The sequence below is a fragment of the Octopus sinensis genome, linkage group LG10, assembly GCF_006345805.1.
Source record: "Octopus sinensis linkage group LG10, ASM634580v1, whole genome shotgun sequence".
Lineage (NCBI taxonomy): Eukaryota > Metazoa > Mollusca > Cephalopoda > Octopoda > Octopodidae > Octopus > Octopus sinensis.
Window position 1 is genome coordinate 23,565,166 of NC_043006.1, and position 15,949 is coordinate 23,581,114.

The 15,949-nt window shown below is 40.2% G+C and overlaps 1 protein-coding gene across 1 annotated transcript in view; it reads right to left on the reverse strand.

Moving 5' to 3' along the window:
- Positions 1-4,018: 4,018 nt before the first annotated feature.
- Positions 4,019-15,949, reverse strand: part of LOC115216356 (A-kinase anchor protein 9) — a 120,701-nt gene continuing 108,770 nt past the window's right edge. Inside the window, exons 36-41 of the mRNA XM_036506358.1 lie at positions 15,399-15,655; positions 13,063-13,163; positions 9,459-9,876; positions 8,755-8,811; positions 5,681-5,856; positions 4,019-4,204 (exon numbers count right to left, since the gene is read on the reverse strand). Of these exons, the coding sequence (XP_036362251.1) occupies positions 4,137-4,204; positions 5,681-5,856; positions 8,755-8,811; positions 9,459-9,876; positions 13,063-13,163; positions 15,399-15,655 (1,077 nt within the window). The 3' untranslated portion in view covers positions 4,019-4,136. The remainder of the gene's footprint in view (positions 4,205-5,680; positions 5,857-8,754; positions 8,812-9,458; positions 9,877-13,062; positions 13,164-15,398; positions 15,656-15,949) is intronic.

The following is a 15,949-nucleotide window of genomic DNA, read 5'->3' on the forward strand; positions in this document are numbered from 1 at the left end:
TAATAATAATAATAATAATGAAAATAATAATTAGACTAATAAAACTCATTGGTTTACGGAGATTTATGTTAAACTAATATCACAGTGAGAAATGCAGGGATATCAAATGATATAAGGACTGAGAAGCCAATGAACATAGAGTACTCGTTTGGAAATAAGTCACCTGACATCCCTTACAAGGGTCAAAGCTGGACAAAGGTCACTGGGAGTGAAACATCAAATTTTAAAATGGATTGAAACAGTCCTTTTTGTTTCCTTTACGAAGCTGACCGCTCCACAGAGTTTATATTAAGCAATCACAGCTATGTGTGTGGGAGTGTATATATTTAGAAAGCCACTTGTTATATTAAACATTCAGTTATATATGTGTGTGTGTGTGTGTGTGTGTGTGTGTGTGTATACATGTATGCATGTATTTAGAAAGCCACTTGTTATATTAAACACTCGCATATGTGTGTGTGTGTGTGTGTATACTTAAGAAGACACTTCTTATAATAAAAACCGACAGCTATATACATCTGTTAATCTGTGTGTGTGTGTATACATATATATTTAGGAAGCCACTTCTTACATCAAACACCTATAGATATATGTGCTCTTATGTGTGAATACATGTGTGTGTGTGTGTGTGGTGTGTGTGTGTGTGTGTGTGTGTGTGTGTATACACACAGGAAGTCACTTCTTATATGAAACACTCACAGGTATATACATTTGTCTGTGTGAGTGTATAAATATAAATATTTAGGAAGCCACTTCTTATATTAAACACCCACAGGTATGTGTGTGCATCTATATACATATATATATATATACATATATATATACATATATATATATACATATATATACATACATATATATACATACTATATATACATACATATATATACATATATAATATACATATATATATATACATATATATATATACATAATATATACATATATATATATACATATATATATATACATATAGATATACATATCTATATATACATATATATATATATATATAATATATATATATATTATATGTATGTATTATATATATATAACCTATATAGTACCTTTTTTTTAATAAACAGGACTAATATAGCTGTTTTCCATAAATGGGAAAATGATGAACAACGTAAATTGATTTCGGAGTCTTAAAGGACTCACATCACAGGTGTCTACATCGGTTTGACCAATTCCAGAGAAATAAGCAGTCAAGCTGTTTATATACTCAACGATTACAGTAGCCAGAAGAAAAAAGTGGGGCTACTAATTTGCACACCTTAAGTGTTAACACTTTATTTTAAATATCAGGGGCCTATACACACATGCACGCACACATACACCACACACACACACACACACACACACACACACACACACACACACACACACACACACACAAACAGTTCAGTAAAAGCAAAAGCATCTTGAATCCTGAATGTAAGTCTGTCGTTTCGAATGTCTGATTCTTGAAATGAGATTCTTTCGACAACCATGAATATATGCAACTCAAGATTTACCAATTATTCAAAATGCTTTGCTTCTAATACCACTGAACGCACAATCAAGGTATTCCACGGTTAATAAACCGAAATGTTCCCTAGTTTGTGTGAAAAGTTTTTCTTTTCATTATGACATATACATATATATACAAATTCATACACACAAATATATATGTACACTTACATAAATTTATTTATATATATATATATATATATATATTATATATATATATACACACACACACAACACAAATACATACAAATATATACTCTTTACACTTCTACTTGTTTCAGTCATTTGACTGTGGCCATGCTGGAGAGCATCACCTTTAGTCGAGTAAATCGACTCCAGGACTTATTCTTTTTAAGCCTAGTACTTATTCTATCGGTCTCTTTAGCCGAACCACTAAGTTACAGGGACGTAAACACACCAGCATCAGTTGTCAAGTGATGTTGGGGGAACAACCACAGACAAACAAACATATACACACACATACATATATATAGATATACATGTATACGATGGGCTTCTTTCAGTTCCCGTCTACCAAATCCACTATTGCAGAAGACACTTGCCTGAGGTGCCACGCAGTGGGACTGAAACCAGAACCATGTGGTTCATAAGCAATCTACTTACCACACAGCCACTCCTACGCCTATATATGTACACTTTCATATATTTATTTATATACATACACACACACACACACGCACAGATATTTGTGCCTGTGTGTATATGGACACACAGACACACTTTCTGCAATCCTTATCATACAGCCCTGTTATTTTTTACTTTTCTAAGAAGGTGTGACAGGCATTTAGACACCAGAAGGTTCGTAGGGTCAATCCTACCTAGCTCCAATGGATATGTGGGGTCAAGGAGCAGCATACAGTTTAAGCGTTTACTTTGTGTGTGTGTGTGTGTGTATGGTGCATAGATATTCCTCTACCTGCCTTCAGAAAAATTTAAAAAAAAAAAAAAAACACCAATAAAATGCATTGGCACTGCAATATAAAAGGGAGGAGGAGGAGCAGGAAGAGAGAGAGAGAGTGGGGGGAAGGATGTTACACACCATATTAGGAAACACACCACTGCATGCCATGAAGTATGTCTCCCACCCACCTCCCTCTTCACCGTCACCAGTATTTTTTCTTTGTGTACAAATAAACACACACACACACATATTCACACAAATGCATACACACACATACACACGTGGTGTGTGCGCCATGCACACTGCATTAATGCACATTTATATATTTACATATATACATACATGCACACACACACTCACACACACATATACACACACATACACACACACACATATATATATATTATATATACACAAATATATATATATATATATAATATTATATATATATATACCCACACAAACACACACAAATACATACAAATATATACTCTTTACACTTCTACTTGTTTCAGTCATTTGACTGTGGCCATGCTGGAGAGCATCACCTTTAGTCGAGTAAATCGACTCCAGGACTTATTCTTTTTAAGCCTAGTACTTATTCTAATCGTCTCTTTAGCCGAACCACTAAGTTACAGGGACGTAAACACACACCAGCATCATTTGTCAAGTGATGTTGGGGGAACACCACAGCGACAAACAACATATACACAACACATACATATATATAGATATACATGTATACGATGGGCTTCTTTCTTTCAGTTCCCGTCTACCAAATCCACTATTGCAGAAGACACTTGCCTGAGGTGCCACGCAGTGGGACTGAAACCGAACCATGAATGTGTTTCATAAGCAATCTACTTACCACACACGCCACTCCTACGCCTATATATGTACACATTCATATTTATTTATATACATACACACACACACACACGCACAGATATTTGTTCCCTGTGTGTATATGGACACACAGACAACACTTTCTGCAATCCTTATCATACAGCCCTGTTTTTTTTACTTTCTAAGAAGGTGTGACAGGCTTTAGACACCAGAAGGTTCGTAGTGGTCAATCCTACCTAGCTCCAATGGATATGTGGGTGTCAAGGAGCATATCAGTTTAAGCGTTTACTTTGTGTGTGTGTGTGTGTGTATGGTGCATAGATTATTCCTCTCCTGCCTTCAGAAAAATTTAAAAAAAAAAAAACACCCAATAAAATGCATTGGCACTGCAATATAAAGGTAGGAGGAGGAGGCAGGAAGAGAGAGGAGAGAGTGGGGGGAAGGATGTTACACACCATATTAGGAAACACACACACTGCATGCCATGAAGTATGTCTCCCACCCACCTCCCTCTTCACGTCTTCACCGTCACCAGTATTTTTTCTTGTGTACAAATAAACACACACACAACATATTCACACAATGCATACACACACATACACACGTGTTGTGTGCGCCATGCACACTGCATTAATGCACATTTATATATTTACATATATACATACATGCACACACACACTCCACACACACATATACACACACATACACACACACACATATATATATATATATATATATACACAAATATATATATATATATATATATAAAAACACACATGCACACAGGTAAATTTGCTTGTGCCTTCTGTTTTATACAAAAAAAAAAAATGAATTAAAAAAAATGCCAGGCCAAGGGTCAGAGGTCAATGTTTTTATGAAAGCCATCATATTTCCGCCTGTGTCGTTGTCGCTCGATTTGCGGAGCTGAAAATAGAGAGAAAGAAAAAGAAAATGTAGAAACAGAAACAAGTGAAAAGAGGGTTGATGTGGTTACTGTTTAACCTAAGTCATCCCACATTGAGCAGACATATGATCAAAGACACTCCAGCTGTGCCCAACCCAGCTCCAATGACCAATGTGTGTGTGTGTGTGTGTGTGTGTGATTGTGTTAAAGGTAGAAAAGCATAATCTGAAGAAGATTTGGCTGCTACTTCTAGCAGGTTCAATAGTAGTTCTTTTCTTGGCCCATCAGAAGTGAAAATTTGTGTGTGTGTGTGTGTGTGTGTGTGTGTTGTGCGCGTGTGTGTTAAAGGTAGAAAGCATAATCTGAAGAAGATTTGGCTGCTACTTCTAGCAGGTTCAATAGTGGTTCTTTTCTTGGCCCATCAGAAGTGAAAATTTCTCTGTGTGTGTGTTTGTGTTTGTGTGTGTGTGTGTGTGTGTGTGTGTGTGTGCGCATGTGATTGTCATCATTTTAGCATGTATATTTTCCAGGCTTGCATCGATCTGACTAAACTACTTTAGCCTCTGAGCATTTAGATTTCTCTGTCAAATGTAAAGCCTGTTTATCAACATTGCTTTGAATTAATCGTGCATCATCTCATAGCTTTGGGATTTCGTTGATGTGATTATTTATTTTTAGAATGACATTGTAGGGCAGGTGTGAGAGGCTGGATCTGCCCTGTGTGAATATAAAAGTAGTAGGATATTTAGGCCAGATATGGCCGGCTTAAATGCTAAGGGCTTAAAGCTGGATACTTTCTTGATGGTAACCATAACTTATTTGCAAGCCAGGACGATAGGAAAATATAAACTTACTCATACATACATGCAAATAAATACACATGCGTGCACACGCACATATATATGTATATATACACACATACATATATATATACATACATACATACATACATACATACATATATATATAGGGAGAGTTTACGAAAAAAACAAAAGAGGAAGACAGGTGGTGTACAAAACAAACAGATGTATTAGTATAACGCTCAGGAATAGAAAAAGTCTTTTACGTTTCGAGCCTATGCTCTTCTACAGAAAGCAACACAGAAAAAAACAAGGAGAGAAACAAGGAGAGAAAAAAAATGTGTGTAGTGGCTAACGATCAAAAGTATTGGACAACCGACAGCTATAAAAGAGGACACTGGTTAACAATGTCCCTGCTGGGGAACTGAACTCAGAAATATGTGGTTGGGAAACTAGCTTCTCACCACATGACCATGTCCGCACCTGTAAACATTTTCAATCTTAAGTCACAATTCAACCGCATATACAAACAAATCTATAGAAAGCACACAGCAGATACTAAAGCTACTACTACTACTACTACACACACACAGACTCAAATTCGTAAATCAGCCAACCGGATCCAGCTTCCGTTCTAAAAAAAAAAATTGAAAAAGAGGAAAAAAAAAATCAGATAAAATAAGGGAGGTAACTCACAATGTCTCACTTGGTCGACGTTGCTTTGGACTTGTTCAAAACGTTGAGAGAGATCGTCACAATGTTGTATAGTACAGGGGGATTGGCGTTCACAGTTCGAACTCTGTGGAATGTCTCCGTTGTTAGTGGAAGAAGGCAGCCCCAGCAATTGTTGGTGATTAGGCAAACCGAGATTTCTGATCACGGATGGTGTGAGAGAGAGAGAGAGAGAGAGAGAGAAATTAGTAAAGAAACAAAGAGAGAAATAATATTGTAAAGGGAGATAACTCAGTAATGGAGACTTAGTTTCACGGTTACCAGTTACTATGTCTGCCATACAAACTTCTCGATGGTGGCTCAATCTTGCTAGAAATATCAGCCAAATCTCCCACAGAATTATATCCTGAGTAGAAAAACTGAAATGTTGTGTCCCAGGTTACTCTTAACTAAGCAGATACATTCAAATTGGACGATTCAGTCTTTTCCTTCTTCAACAGTTTATTCTGGGCTATGTTTTCCTTTTCTAAATCTTGAGTACATACTATTGTCTGAGTGAGGTGGTAAGGGGGCTACTGGTAAGCTGGCACAATCGTTAGCACGCCGGGCGAAATGCATAACAGCATTTCGTCAGCCATTACGTTCTGAGTTCAAATTCCACCGAGGTCGACTTTACCTTTCATCCTTTCGGGGTCGATAAATTAAGTACCAGTTACACACTGGGGTCAATGTAATCGACTTAATCCCTTTGTCTGTCCTTGTTTGTCCTCTCTATGTTTAGCCCCTTGTGGGTAGTAAAGAAATAGGTAAGGGGGCTTCTGTCACTATTATCGTTTAACATCCACTATTCCATGCTTGCATAGGATGGATAGAATTTGTTGAGGCAGGTTTTCTATAACTAGATGTTCTTTTTGTTGCCAAACCATCAACTGTTCCCAAGATACACAGCACAAAAAAAATTTTTAAATTCAAGTACACAATACAAAAAGCCTGTTGGAAGAGGATAAAAGATGAGATGAAGCAAAAAATAAAGGAGGAATTTTGGAGAAGCTGAGAAGAGCATCAGTAAGTTCTTTGGAACAAAATAAACAGGAAAAAATCAATTCATGAAAGGGATTGAAACCAGAGAAAACCCCAATATTGAGATATTCTGGAGACATTCTTCAGTGGAAGAAATTGAAACTTGAAAGAATGGCTAAAGAGACCAGAAAGTTGTATTTAATAAAGTGGTGCTGCACGATTGTATGTACAAATGGGAGGGGAAGTAGAGAATGGTTTACGTAACAGATACAGAATGTTTGATAGATTGAGGACTAGAGAAGTGTGTGGCAGGAGAGAAAATAGAAGCCTTTGCACACACACACCACAGCCTGAAAAGTTGGTAAATGGTGAATAAAATAGGGGAAAAGTGAGACAAGAAAAAGAAATACCAAGACTGAAATATCAAAAAAAACAATGGAAATAAAATGATTGGAACCAACCAGGCTCCAATTTGATCTTGCAGTGTTTCTATAGCTGGATGACCTTCCTAACATCAATCACTTCGAGAGTGTAGTGGGTGCTATTTACGTGCCACTGGCACAGGTGCCAGTTGCAGCGAGGGGGCAGGCATCGACGACATTCAGCTGGTGCCTTTTATGTCCCACTGGCACAGGAGCCAGTCGCTGCAAGGGGACTGGCATCAACCACATTCAAATGGTACCTTTTACGTGCCACCGGGACAGGGATGTTGTTGTTTGTTTCTTCTTCAGCCATGCTTGGCTCATAAGGGCCGATTTACCAGTTTCATTGGTGTATAGGTTCCCCACCTGGACGGGATGCCAGTCAGTCACAGGTGAGCAGCTAGATGCAAGAGGAAAGAGTGAGAGAAGGTTATGGCAAAAGAGTCAGCAGAAGTTTGCCATTAACTTCTGCCAGAGACGTGTGGAGCTTAGGTCTTTCATTCATAAACACAAACATTGCCCGGTCTGAGATTCAAACCTGCTATCCCTCAATCACGAATCCGCAGCTCTAACCACTAGGCCACGTGCCTCTACATATGTATGTGTGTGTGTGTATACATATAGTTAAACTCCTGCTGCTACACAAAGTGATAGAGGAACATGCATCATACAGTATAGCATTATTACACACATATGTATATGTATATATATGTGTGTGTGTGTGTGTATATATATATATATACATACACATATATACATGTGTATATATATATATGTGTGTCTGTGTGTGTATGTATGTATCACGTGATCACGTGACCAACCAGACCATCAGATGTTGTTACACATCGCTGGTCACAATGCGCTTCGCATTGTTTTAGCCTTCGAATATCACCACCCTGCTGGCTAAGCGAGCAGGCCAACAGAAGAAAAAGTGGGAGAAAGAGTGGTGAAAGAGTACAGCAGGGATCACCACCCCCCGCTGGAGCATTGTGGAGCTTTATGTATGTATATATATATATGTGTGTGTGTGTGTGTGTATATATATATATATATATATATAGCATGAGAGAATAAGGGGAAGGAAGTAGGTGGTATTTCTGCAATTGATAACAGACAACAAATAATTATAAATTCAATTATGATTTATAATTATTCATCATCATCAACATCATCGTTTAACATCTGCTTTCCATGCTGGCATGGGTGGGACGGTTTCCCTGAGGACTGGCAAGCCGGGAGGCTGCACCAGGCTCCAATCTGATCTGGCCATGTTTCTACAGCTGGATGCTCTTCCTAACGCCAACCATTCTGAGCGTGTAGTGAAGTGCATTTTACGTGACACTGGCACGGGGGCCATTCAAGCGGCACTGCAACCGCCACGCTTGAATGATGCTTTTTGCGTGTGATTACTGGTTGCTGGAAAGATCTAAAATAAAAAAAGACCAATAACTTGCTTCTCTCTCTCAATGTTGTCGTTGTAATGGATGGAATGCACATGCAATAAGATGAGACCAGGAAAAGTAAAAAAAACATAGCCACTGTCCGATAGGGTGAGGCAGAGAAATAGACACACTAAGAGATTGCTTGGAAATTTGAAATGGATGAGAAATGGTTTGGTACCATCACCAGCAGGGAACAACTAGTGAAAATAATTACTTTAATATCCTGCGAGATTTTTCAGTAAAAAGTGACCATGTAAAAGCATCAATAGATCTAATTAGGATAGAAAAAGAAACACAAAAAACAATGTTGATAAGATTTAATTAATTAATTGATTAATGACTAAGATTGCAATGCTAGTTAGGTTACATGGTAACTTTTGCCTTTTATTTTTAACTTGTTTCAGTCATAGGACTGTGACAATGCTAGGACACCACCTTGACAGGTGCAATCAAAGAAATCAAAGAAATCAACCCCAGGACTTAGATTTTTAAGTCTGGCATTTATTTTATCAGTCTCTTTTGTCAAACTGCTAAGTAACGGGGGTGTAAGCAAACCAGCACCAGCTGCCAAGTAGGGGAAACAAACACAAATACAAGCGGACACATGCATACACACGCATACATAAACACGTGCACCAGATATGCTTCCACACAAGTCTCATCTACCAAATTCTCTAGCAAAGCTTTGGTCAGCTCAGGGCAACAGTAAAAGACATTTGCCCAAGGTGTTATGCAGCAGGACTGAACTGGAGACCACACGGTTGAGAAGCAGGCTTCTCAACAACATAGCCATGCCTGCACCATGATCAACAAACACAACCACCACCACTTCTATACAAAGAACAACAAGAGAAAGGGACATCATCATCATCATCATCATCAACAGCAACAACAATAATAATTGAAAGAGCAACTTACTGCTGTAGAAAATGATCTGAATGGTCCTCCGTGAGCTGATAGACGGACGGAACCGTCACCAAAGTCCCTCTTAGGTGGTTCCCTTCCTTTGTTGGTGGGGTCATAAATCGTGATTGTGACGATGTAAGGTTCGTTTTGATTGGTGGCGTTGCTAAACTGCTGGGACTGAACCCCTGGATGTTGTTGGAACTGGTGTTGGCCGTGTGCCTCACTGACGATGCATACCCAGGTGGACTGTGACCAAAACTCGGTCTTGGCCGTACTGAACTGACACTAGAGCGCAGCTTCAGGCTGCAATACGGTGCTGACATGAACGGGTTGCTGTGCGGACTGGTTGCAGCTGTGGCACCTTCGAGTGGGGCAGAATAGGTACTGGACGTCGTGGTCGATGCAGAGCTGGAACATGGCACTGTGTGACCTGTGGCGGAGGAGAGAGAGAGAAGGGAGAGATGGTGAGAGAGTGTGTGAGAGACAATGGCAAGAGTGATGATGATCGACTAAGTGAGAGAGAGATAGTGTGAGAGAGAGAGAGATAGTGTGAGAGAGAGAGATAATGTGAGAGAGAGAGAGAGAGATAGTGTGAGAGAGAGAGAGAGTGTGAGAGAGAGATAGTGTGAGAGAGAGAGATAGTGTGAGAGAGAGAGAGATAGTGTGAGAGAGAGAGAGATAGTGAGAGAGAGAGAGATAGTGAGAGAGAGAGAGATAGTGTGAGAGAGAGATAGTGTGAGAGAGATAGATAGTGTGAGAGAGAGAGAGACAATGTGAGAGAGAGAGATAGATAGTGTGAGAGAAAGAGAGAGAGATAGTGTGAGAGAAAGAGATAGTGTGAGAGAGAGAGAGATAATGTGAGAGAGATAGTGAGAGAGAGAGAGATATGTGTGAGAGAGAGAGAGAGAGAAAGTGTGTGTGTGTGTGTGTGTGTGAGTGTGTGAAACAGACAGACAATCAGATAGACAGAGAGGCACGACAATGTGTAAATTAGAGTATGGAGGCAGACAGAGTGACTGAGTGATAAGAAATGAAGGCATTTTCTTGTGTATGTGTGTGTGTGTGTGTGCACCACCATCATCATCATTTGACGTCCATGCTGGCATGGGTTGGACAGTTCGACAGCTGTTGGCAAGCTAGAGAACTGCACCAGGTTTCAATTGTCTGTTTTGGCATGGTTGCTATGGCTGGGAGCCCTTCCTAACACCAACCACTTTACAGAATGTACTGGGTGATTTTAATGTAGCACCAGCACAGGTACTTTTTATATGGTGCTGGCACATGTATATATATGTGTGTGTCATTGGTGGTGGGACTGCATGCTCCACTGGATGTGTAAGAAGCTAGGATGCTCTGCTGGATGTGTAATGTCAGTGTGCATACGCGACAGAGTGTAAGCGCCCTGAGAGAAAAGTTGGACATAAGAAGCATCAGACGTGGTGTGCAAGAGAAAAGAATTGCACTGGTATGGTCATGTGTTGCATATGGATGAGGACAGCTGTGTAAAGAAGTGTCACATCCTAAAGATGGAGGGAACCTGTGAAAGATGTAGACCCAGGGAGACCTGGCATAAGATGATGAAGCATGACCTTCAAATGTTGGGCCTCACAGAGACAAGCAACCGAGACTTTTGGAGATATGTGGTGCTTGAGAAGACCCAGCAAGCCAAGTGAGATTGTAGCTGTGGTTGATGACAGTGTCACATAACCGGCCCGTTTAAAAGTACCCTTCAATCGTCAGGCAATATGCTGTGCCTAACACCAGTTGAGTTAAGTGAAATCATAGTTGTGACCGATGCCAGTGCCACCTGACTGGCACATAAAAAGCACCATTCAAGCGTGGCCGATGCCAGTGTCATGTAAAAAGGACCATTCAAGTGTGGTTGATGCTAGTGCCGCCTGACTGGCTACTGTGCCAGTGGCACATAAAAAGCACCCACTACACTCTCTGAGTGGTTGTGTTTGGAAGGGCATCCAGCTATAGAAACATTGTCAGGTTAGATTAGAGCCAGGTGCAGCCGCCTCAGTCCCCCAATCAAACCATACAACCCATGCCAGCATGGAAAACGGACGTTAAATGATGATGATGATGTGTGTCTGCATAAAAGTTTTAGATGTTCTAGCTATTCCAATGATGAACCAGTGATTAGCCAAGTGGAATCATGTGACCAATGATCAGGTGAGACAGTGGGAAGCAGCCCTGGTATAGGAACAAGGGGAGGGGGACACATTATTGGCAGAGAAATTGATAGGTCAAGTAACGAAACTAGTTAGAGTATGTGACACAAATAATAAAGTTTAAAGCAGTCAGAGGCAAAACAACAACAGCAGCAATCTGTGTTAAACACTTCAAACCAGACTGACTGAGCAGCAAAAAGGAATGTATGAAGCAGATAATCATCATCGTTTAACGTCCGTTTTCCATGCTGGCATGGGTTGGACGGTTTGACTGAGGGCTGACAAGCCAGGAGGCTGCACTAGGCTCCAATCTGATCTGGCAATGTTTCTACAGCTGGATGCCCTTCCTTACGCCAACCACTCCGAGAGTGCAGTGGATTCCTTTTACATGCCACCAGCACAGGGGCCATTCAGGTGGCAACGACCATGCTCAAAAGGTGATTTTCATGTGCTACCTGCACGGGAGCCAGTCAGGTGGGCCTGGCATCAATCGCATTCGCATAGTGCTCTCCATGTACCACCAGCACGGGAGCCAGTCAGGGGGCACTGGCCCCCTGACATATCACCAACATATCAGGAACTTCTCACATATCTGCAGTTAAGAATGCTTAAGAACATGGAAGCAAGGATGGGTGTGTGTACATGTGTGTATGTGTGTGTGTGTGTATTCATGTATCTACATTTACCACAAGGTCAAGTCTTTGATGCAATGTGACGTCTCAAGTGTCCCGAAAACACTGAGAGCTATGTCAGCAAAGCACAAGAACCCTAGTAGGGCCTTCCATGCTGGATAGGTCAAAGGATAGAAGCCAGACCTGATATAGACCACCTCTCCCCTAGGCTAAAAATGGATTTGTGTGGGACCAACACCACTGCATAGAAAAAGAAATTCTGAGTTACAGAAGCATTCCTTGACATTTCCAAACCAACCAGACGAAATCCTTCCCTTAAGGAAATATATGGTGCAGCAAAATCCAAAAGAAAGCAGATATCCAACTAGGTAGAAGAAGTTGGAATTTACAAAAAAATGAAACAAAAGACAAAGACAGGTGTGTAAACAACAAACAGGTGTATTAGTTTAACACTCAGGAAATGATAAAGTCTTTTACATTTCAAGCCTATGCTCTTCAACAGAAAAGAACACAAAATAACAAGGAGAGAAAATAAAAAAGGTTTAGTGGCTAGCAATCAATCATGGCGAAGGCCGGACAGAGGTGGTCAGACAGGAGAGCTAGAAAGAAGAGGAGATAAAAAAAAATAGTAGTGGTGATACCAAAACGAAGGTGCGCATGTGGATAGACAGAAGAAGTAAAGACAGTCCAGGGTCAAGAGCAGTCATAGATGGCCTACACTACAGAGCGAGTGAAGGGTTTAAGTACGTTAGTGTGCATGTACATAGAGAGACAATAGGAACCAGGTGGTTGATTGTGTAAACGTACCTGAGGGCTTGAATTTTCCTCGGTGCTGTGGAGAGAGGTTAAGGACCCCACTCAAGGATAGAGCACATGCTTGTTGCAGTTTCCTCACCAAATACTTCATACTGGAACACAAAAGATGGAAATGAAGATAATAAATTACATAACACAGAAGCCATGAAGTTTCTTCCTTAGGAAATTTTTCAAAACATGAAAATATAATTGCACGAAATTAACACCATTAAAATACTGGTATTTCTTTTTTTTTAACATAAGATGACAATCAGAAGGTGACCATCCCAACAACAAGATTAGGATTCAAAATCTTAAAAGGTGAAAGCAGCCAGTCTTAATCTCCTGGTCAAGCCAAAAAACTATTACAAACAGGAAAGGAATAAGAACTGAACCCTGGTGGACACCTCTCTGCATACTACACTATATTCCTCACTGAGCTCACCATTGCTAACTTTCACCAAGCTGATGGCATCTCTGTACATGGTTCATATGACTAACACATGCTATTCATGTACAGTAACCCCTCAACTATCACGGATGTTACTTGCCCAATCCCCCTGTGATAGGTAAAGATCCACAAAGTAGAAACAGTACTGTATATTTTTTAATTGTTTTGTTTTTATAATTCATATATATTTATTTTATTACCGTAAAACCTCGAGTATGGTCCAGGGGATTTTTAGGGGGCTGTACCTCTGAAAAACCTAAACCTTGTGTATAATACGCACCCCTTCTCAAACATGAGTCAAGGAGGTCTATATAACATCCTTGGTTTGTAAAAATGTTTACGGTAACGTCTTTTATTATTATTATATATATAACATAATGCAAACGTGTAGCTTTTTTGTGCATTTTGTTTGCAGAAAATAAAGAAATAACAGTAATAATGTTTAATAAATGTTGCTTACTGCAAGTTATGGATGATTCTTTTATAACTTCATTGCTTTCAGGCTTACCTTAAGGTATTTTTGCACCTGACATCACAAAATGCAACTGAATAAACATTGCCAGACAGCAAATAGCGATTTGGACATTGCTTAGAAAATATTTTTCCTTTTTAACCTCGTATATAGTACGCACTAGGGATTTTGACCTTTAAATTCGGAGGAAAAAATGTGGATTATACTCGAGGATTTACGGTATAAATACAAAACAACACCACGGAGGAATCAGCGTAAGCTTAAATAATAAATCGCGATAGGTGAACCGCGATATGGCGAAGGATTACTCTGTGTGTGTGTGTGTGTGTATGTGCATATATATATATATATATATATACACATCATCATTGTTTAATGTCCGTTTTCCATGCTGGCATGGGTTGGACGGTTCGACTGGGGTCTGGGGAGCCAGGAGGCTGCACCAGGCTCCAATCTGATCTCTCAGTGTTTCTACAGTTGGATGCCTTCCTAACACCAACCACTCCAAGAGTGTAGTGAGTGCTTTTTACATGCCACCGGTACAGGATCCAGAGGGGGGCTGGCAACAACCACGATTGGTTGGTGCTTTCCATGCTGGCATGGGTTGGACAGTTTAACTGGAGCTGATAAACCAGAAGCCTGCACCAAGCTCAACTGTCAATTTTAACATGGTTTCTACAGATGGGTGCCCTTCTTAACACAAATCACTTTACAGGGTGTACTGGGTGCTTTTTAGATGACACCAGCACCAGAGAGGCCACCAAGTACCTCATAAGACAAGACCCCCTCGACTGATGGGGCAGAGTAATGAAGAAAAGGGCTTTGTGCCAGGTGATGAGAGGGACAGAAACAATTTGCAATATTTTATGTCCTAATTGCTGTTCTAACGTACATGTAGCACAACTCTCAGGTAGTATTGTTCGCAGCACACACAACTCTTGCTTTCCATTGTACTAAGCACTCTTGTTAGCTCTCATTTTATGCTTGAACAGACTTTAGTGTGATTTTTTAACCCTAAGAAGACATCTCCTCTAGCTGGTTAACATTGCATAGCTGTATCCGATATATTGTGGGCCGAGGAATCGAACCCCTATCACATTCTAGCAAAGGGACCAACACACAGTAATTCAAACAACTATCATTACAACAACGTAAGGTTTGGTGTAAGTTCAACATGGAACTAACACATTGACTCTTACCGACCTCTCAACGACTCCTACTAACCTCTTATCTCAACCAATATGTGGCTACTCTTTATAAGAGTTTGGCTAGTCCAGTCTTCCAATCCCTCAAGGCTGTCGATGGCTCTTGCCACAACACAATAAATAAGGGAAACAAAATAAAAAAAAAAACACATTGAAGAGGAAAAAGGAGCATTGTAGGGAACAGCTGGAATGAAGGTGGTGTGTAATGGGGGCCACCTACCGTGAGATTGCTACGATGACCCTTGCTGCACTTCGGAACCTGGCCAAAGGATGACATCGGTTGTGTTGGCCCTGGTTGTATGAATCCCCTAACAACCTATTGTCATGACCCCTAGCATTCATCCGTGACAGAAGAGCAAGGACAGTCTGCTCACTGTCCTGGAAACCACCCAGCAGCACCAACAGATAGTTCTTTTGGTAAATCAGTGCCTTACGGAAGCTCTCGGCTCTAAAGTACTTCCTGAACAAAGTCTGGATCTGAAAGCAGAAACAAAAAGTAGACTTAAGAAGTGGGGGAAAATACTGACAGATGCGGATAACAACAGGAGTAATAATAATAATAATATTAATAATAATAATAATAATAATAATAATTTCTACTCTAGGCACAAGGCCTTGAATATTTGGGGGGAAGGGGACTAGTCGATTACATCGACCCCAATGTGTATCTGGTACTTATTTAATTGATCCTGAAAGGATGAATGGCAAAGTCAACCTCAGCTGAATTTGAACTCAGGACGTAGCGGCAGACGAAATACTGCTAAGCATTTC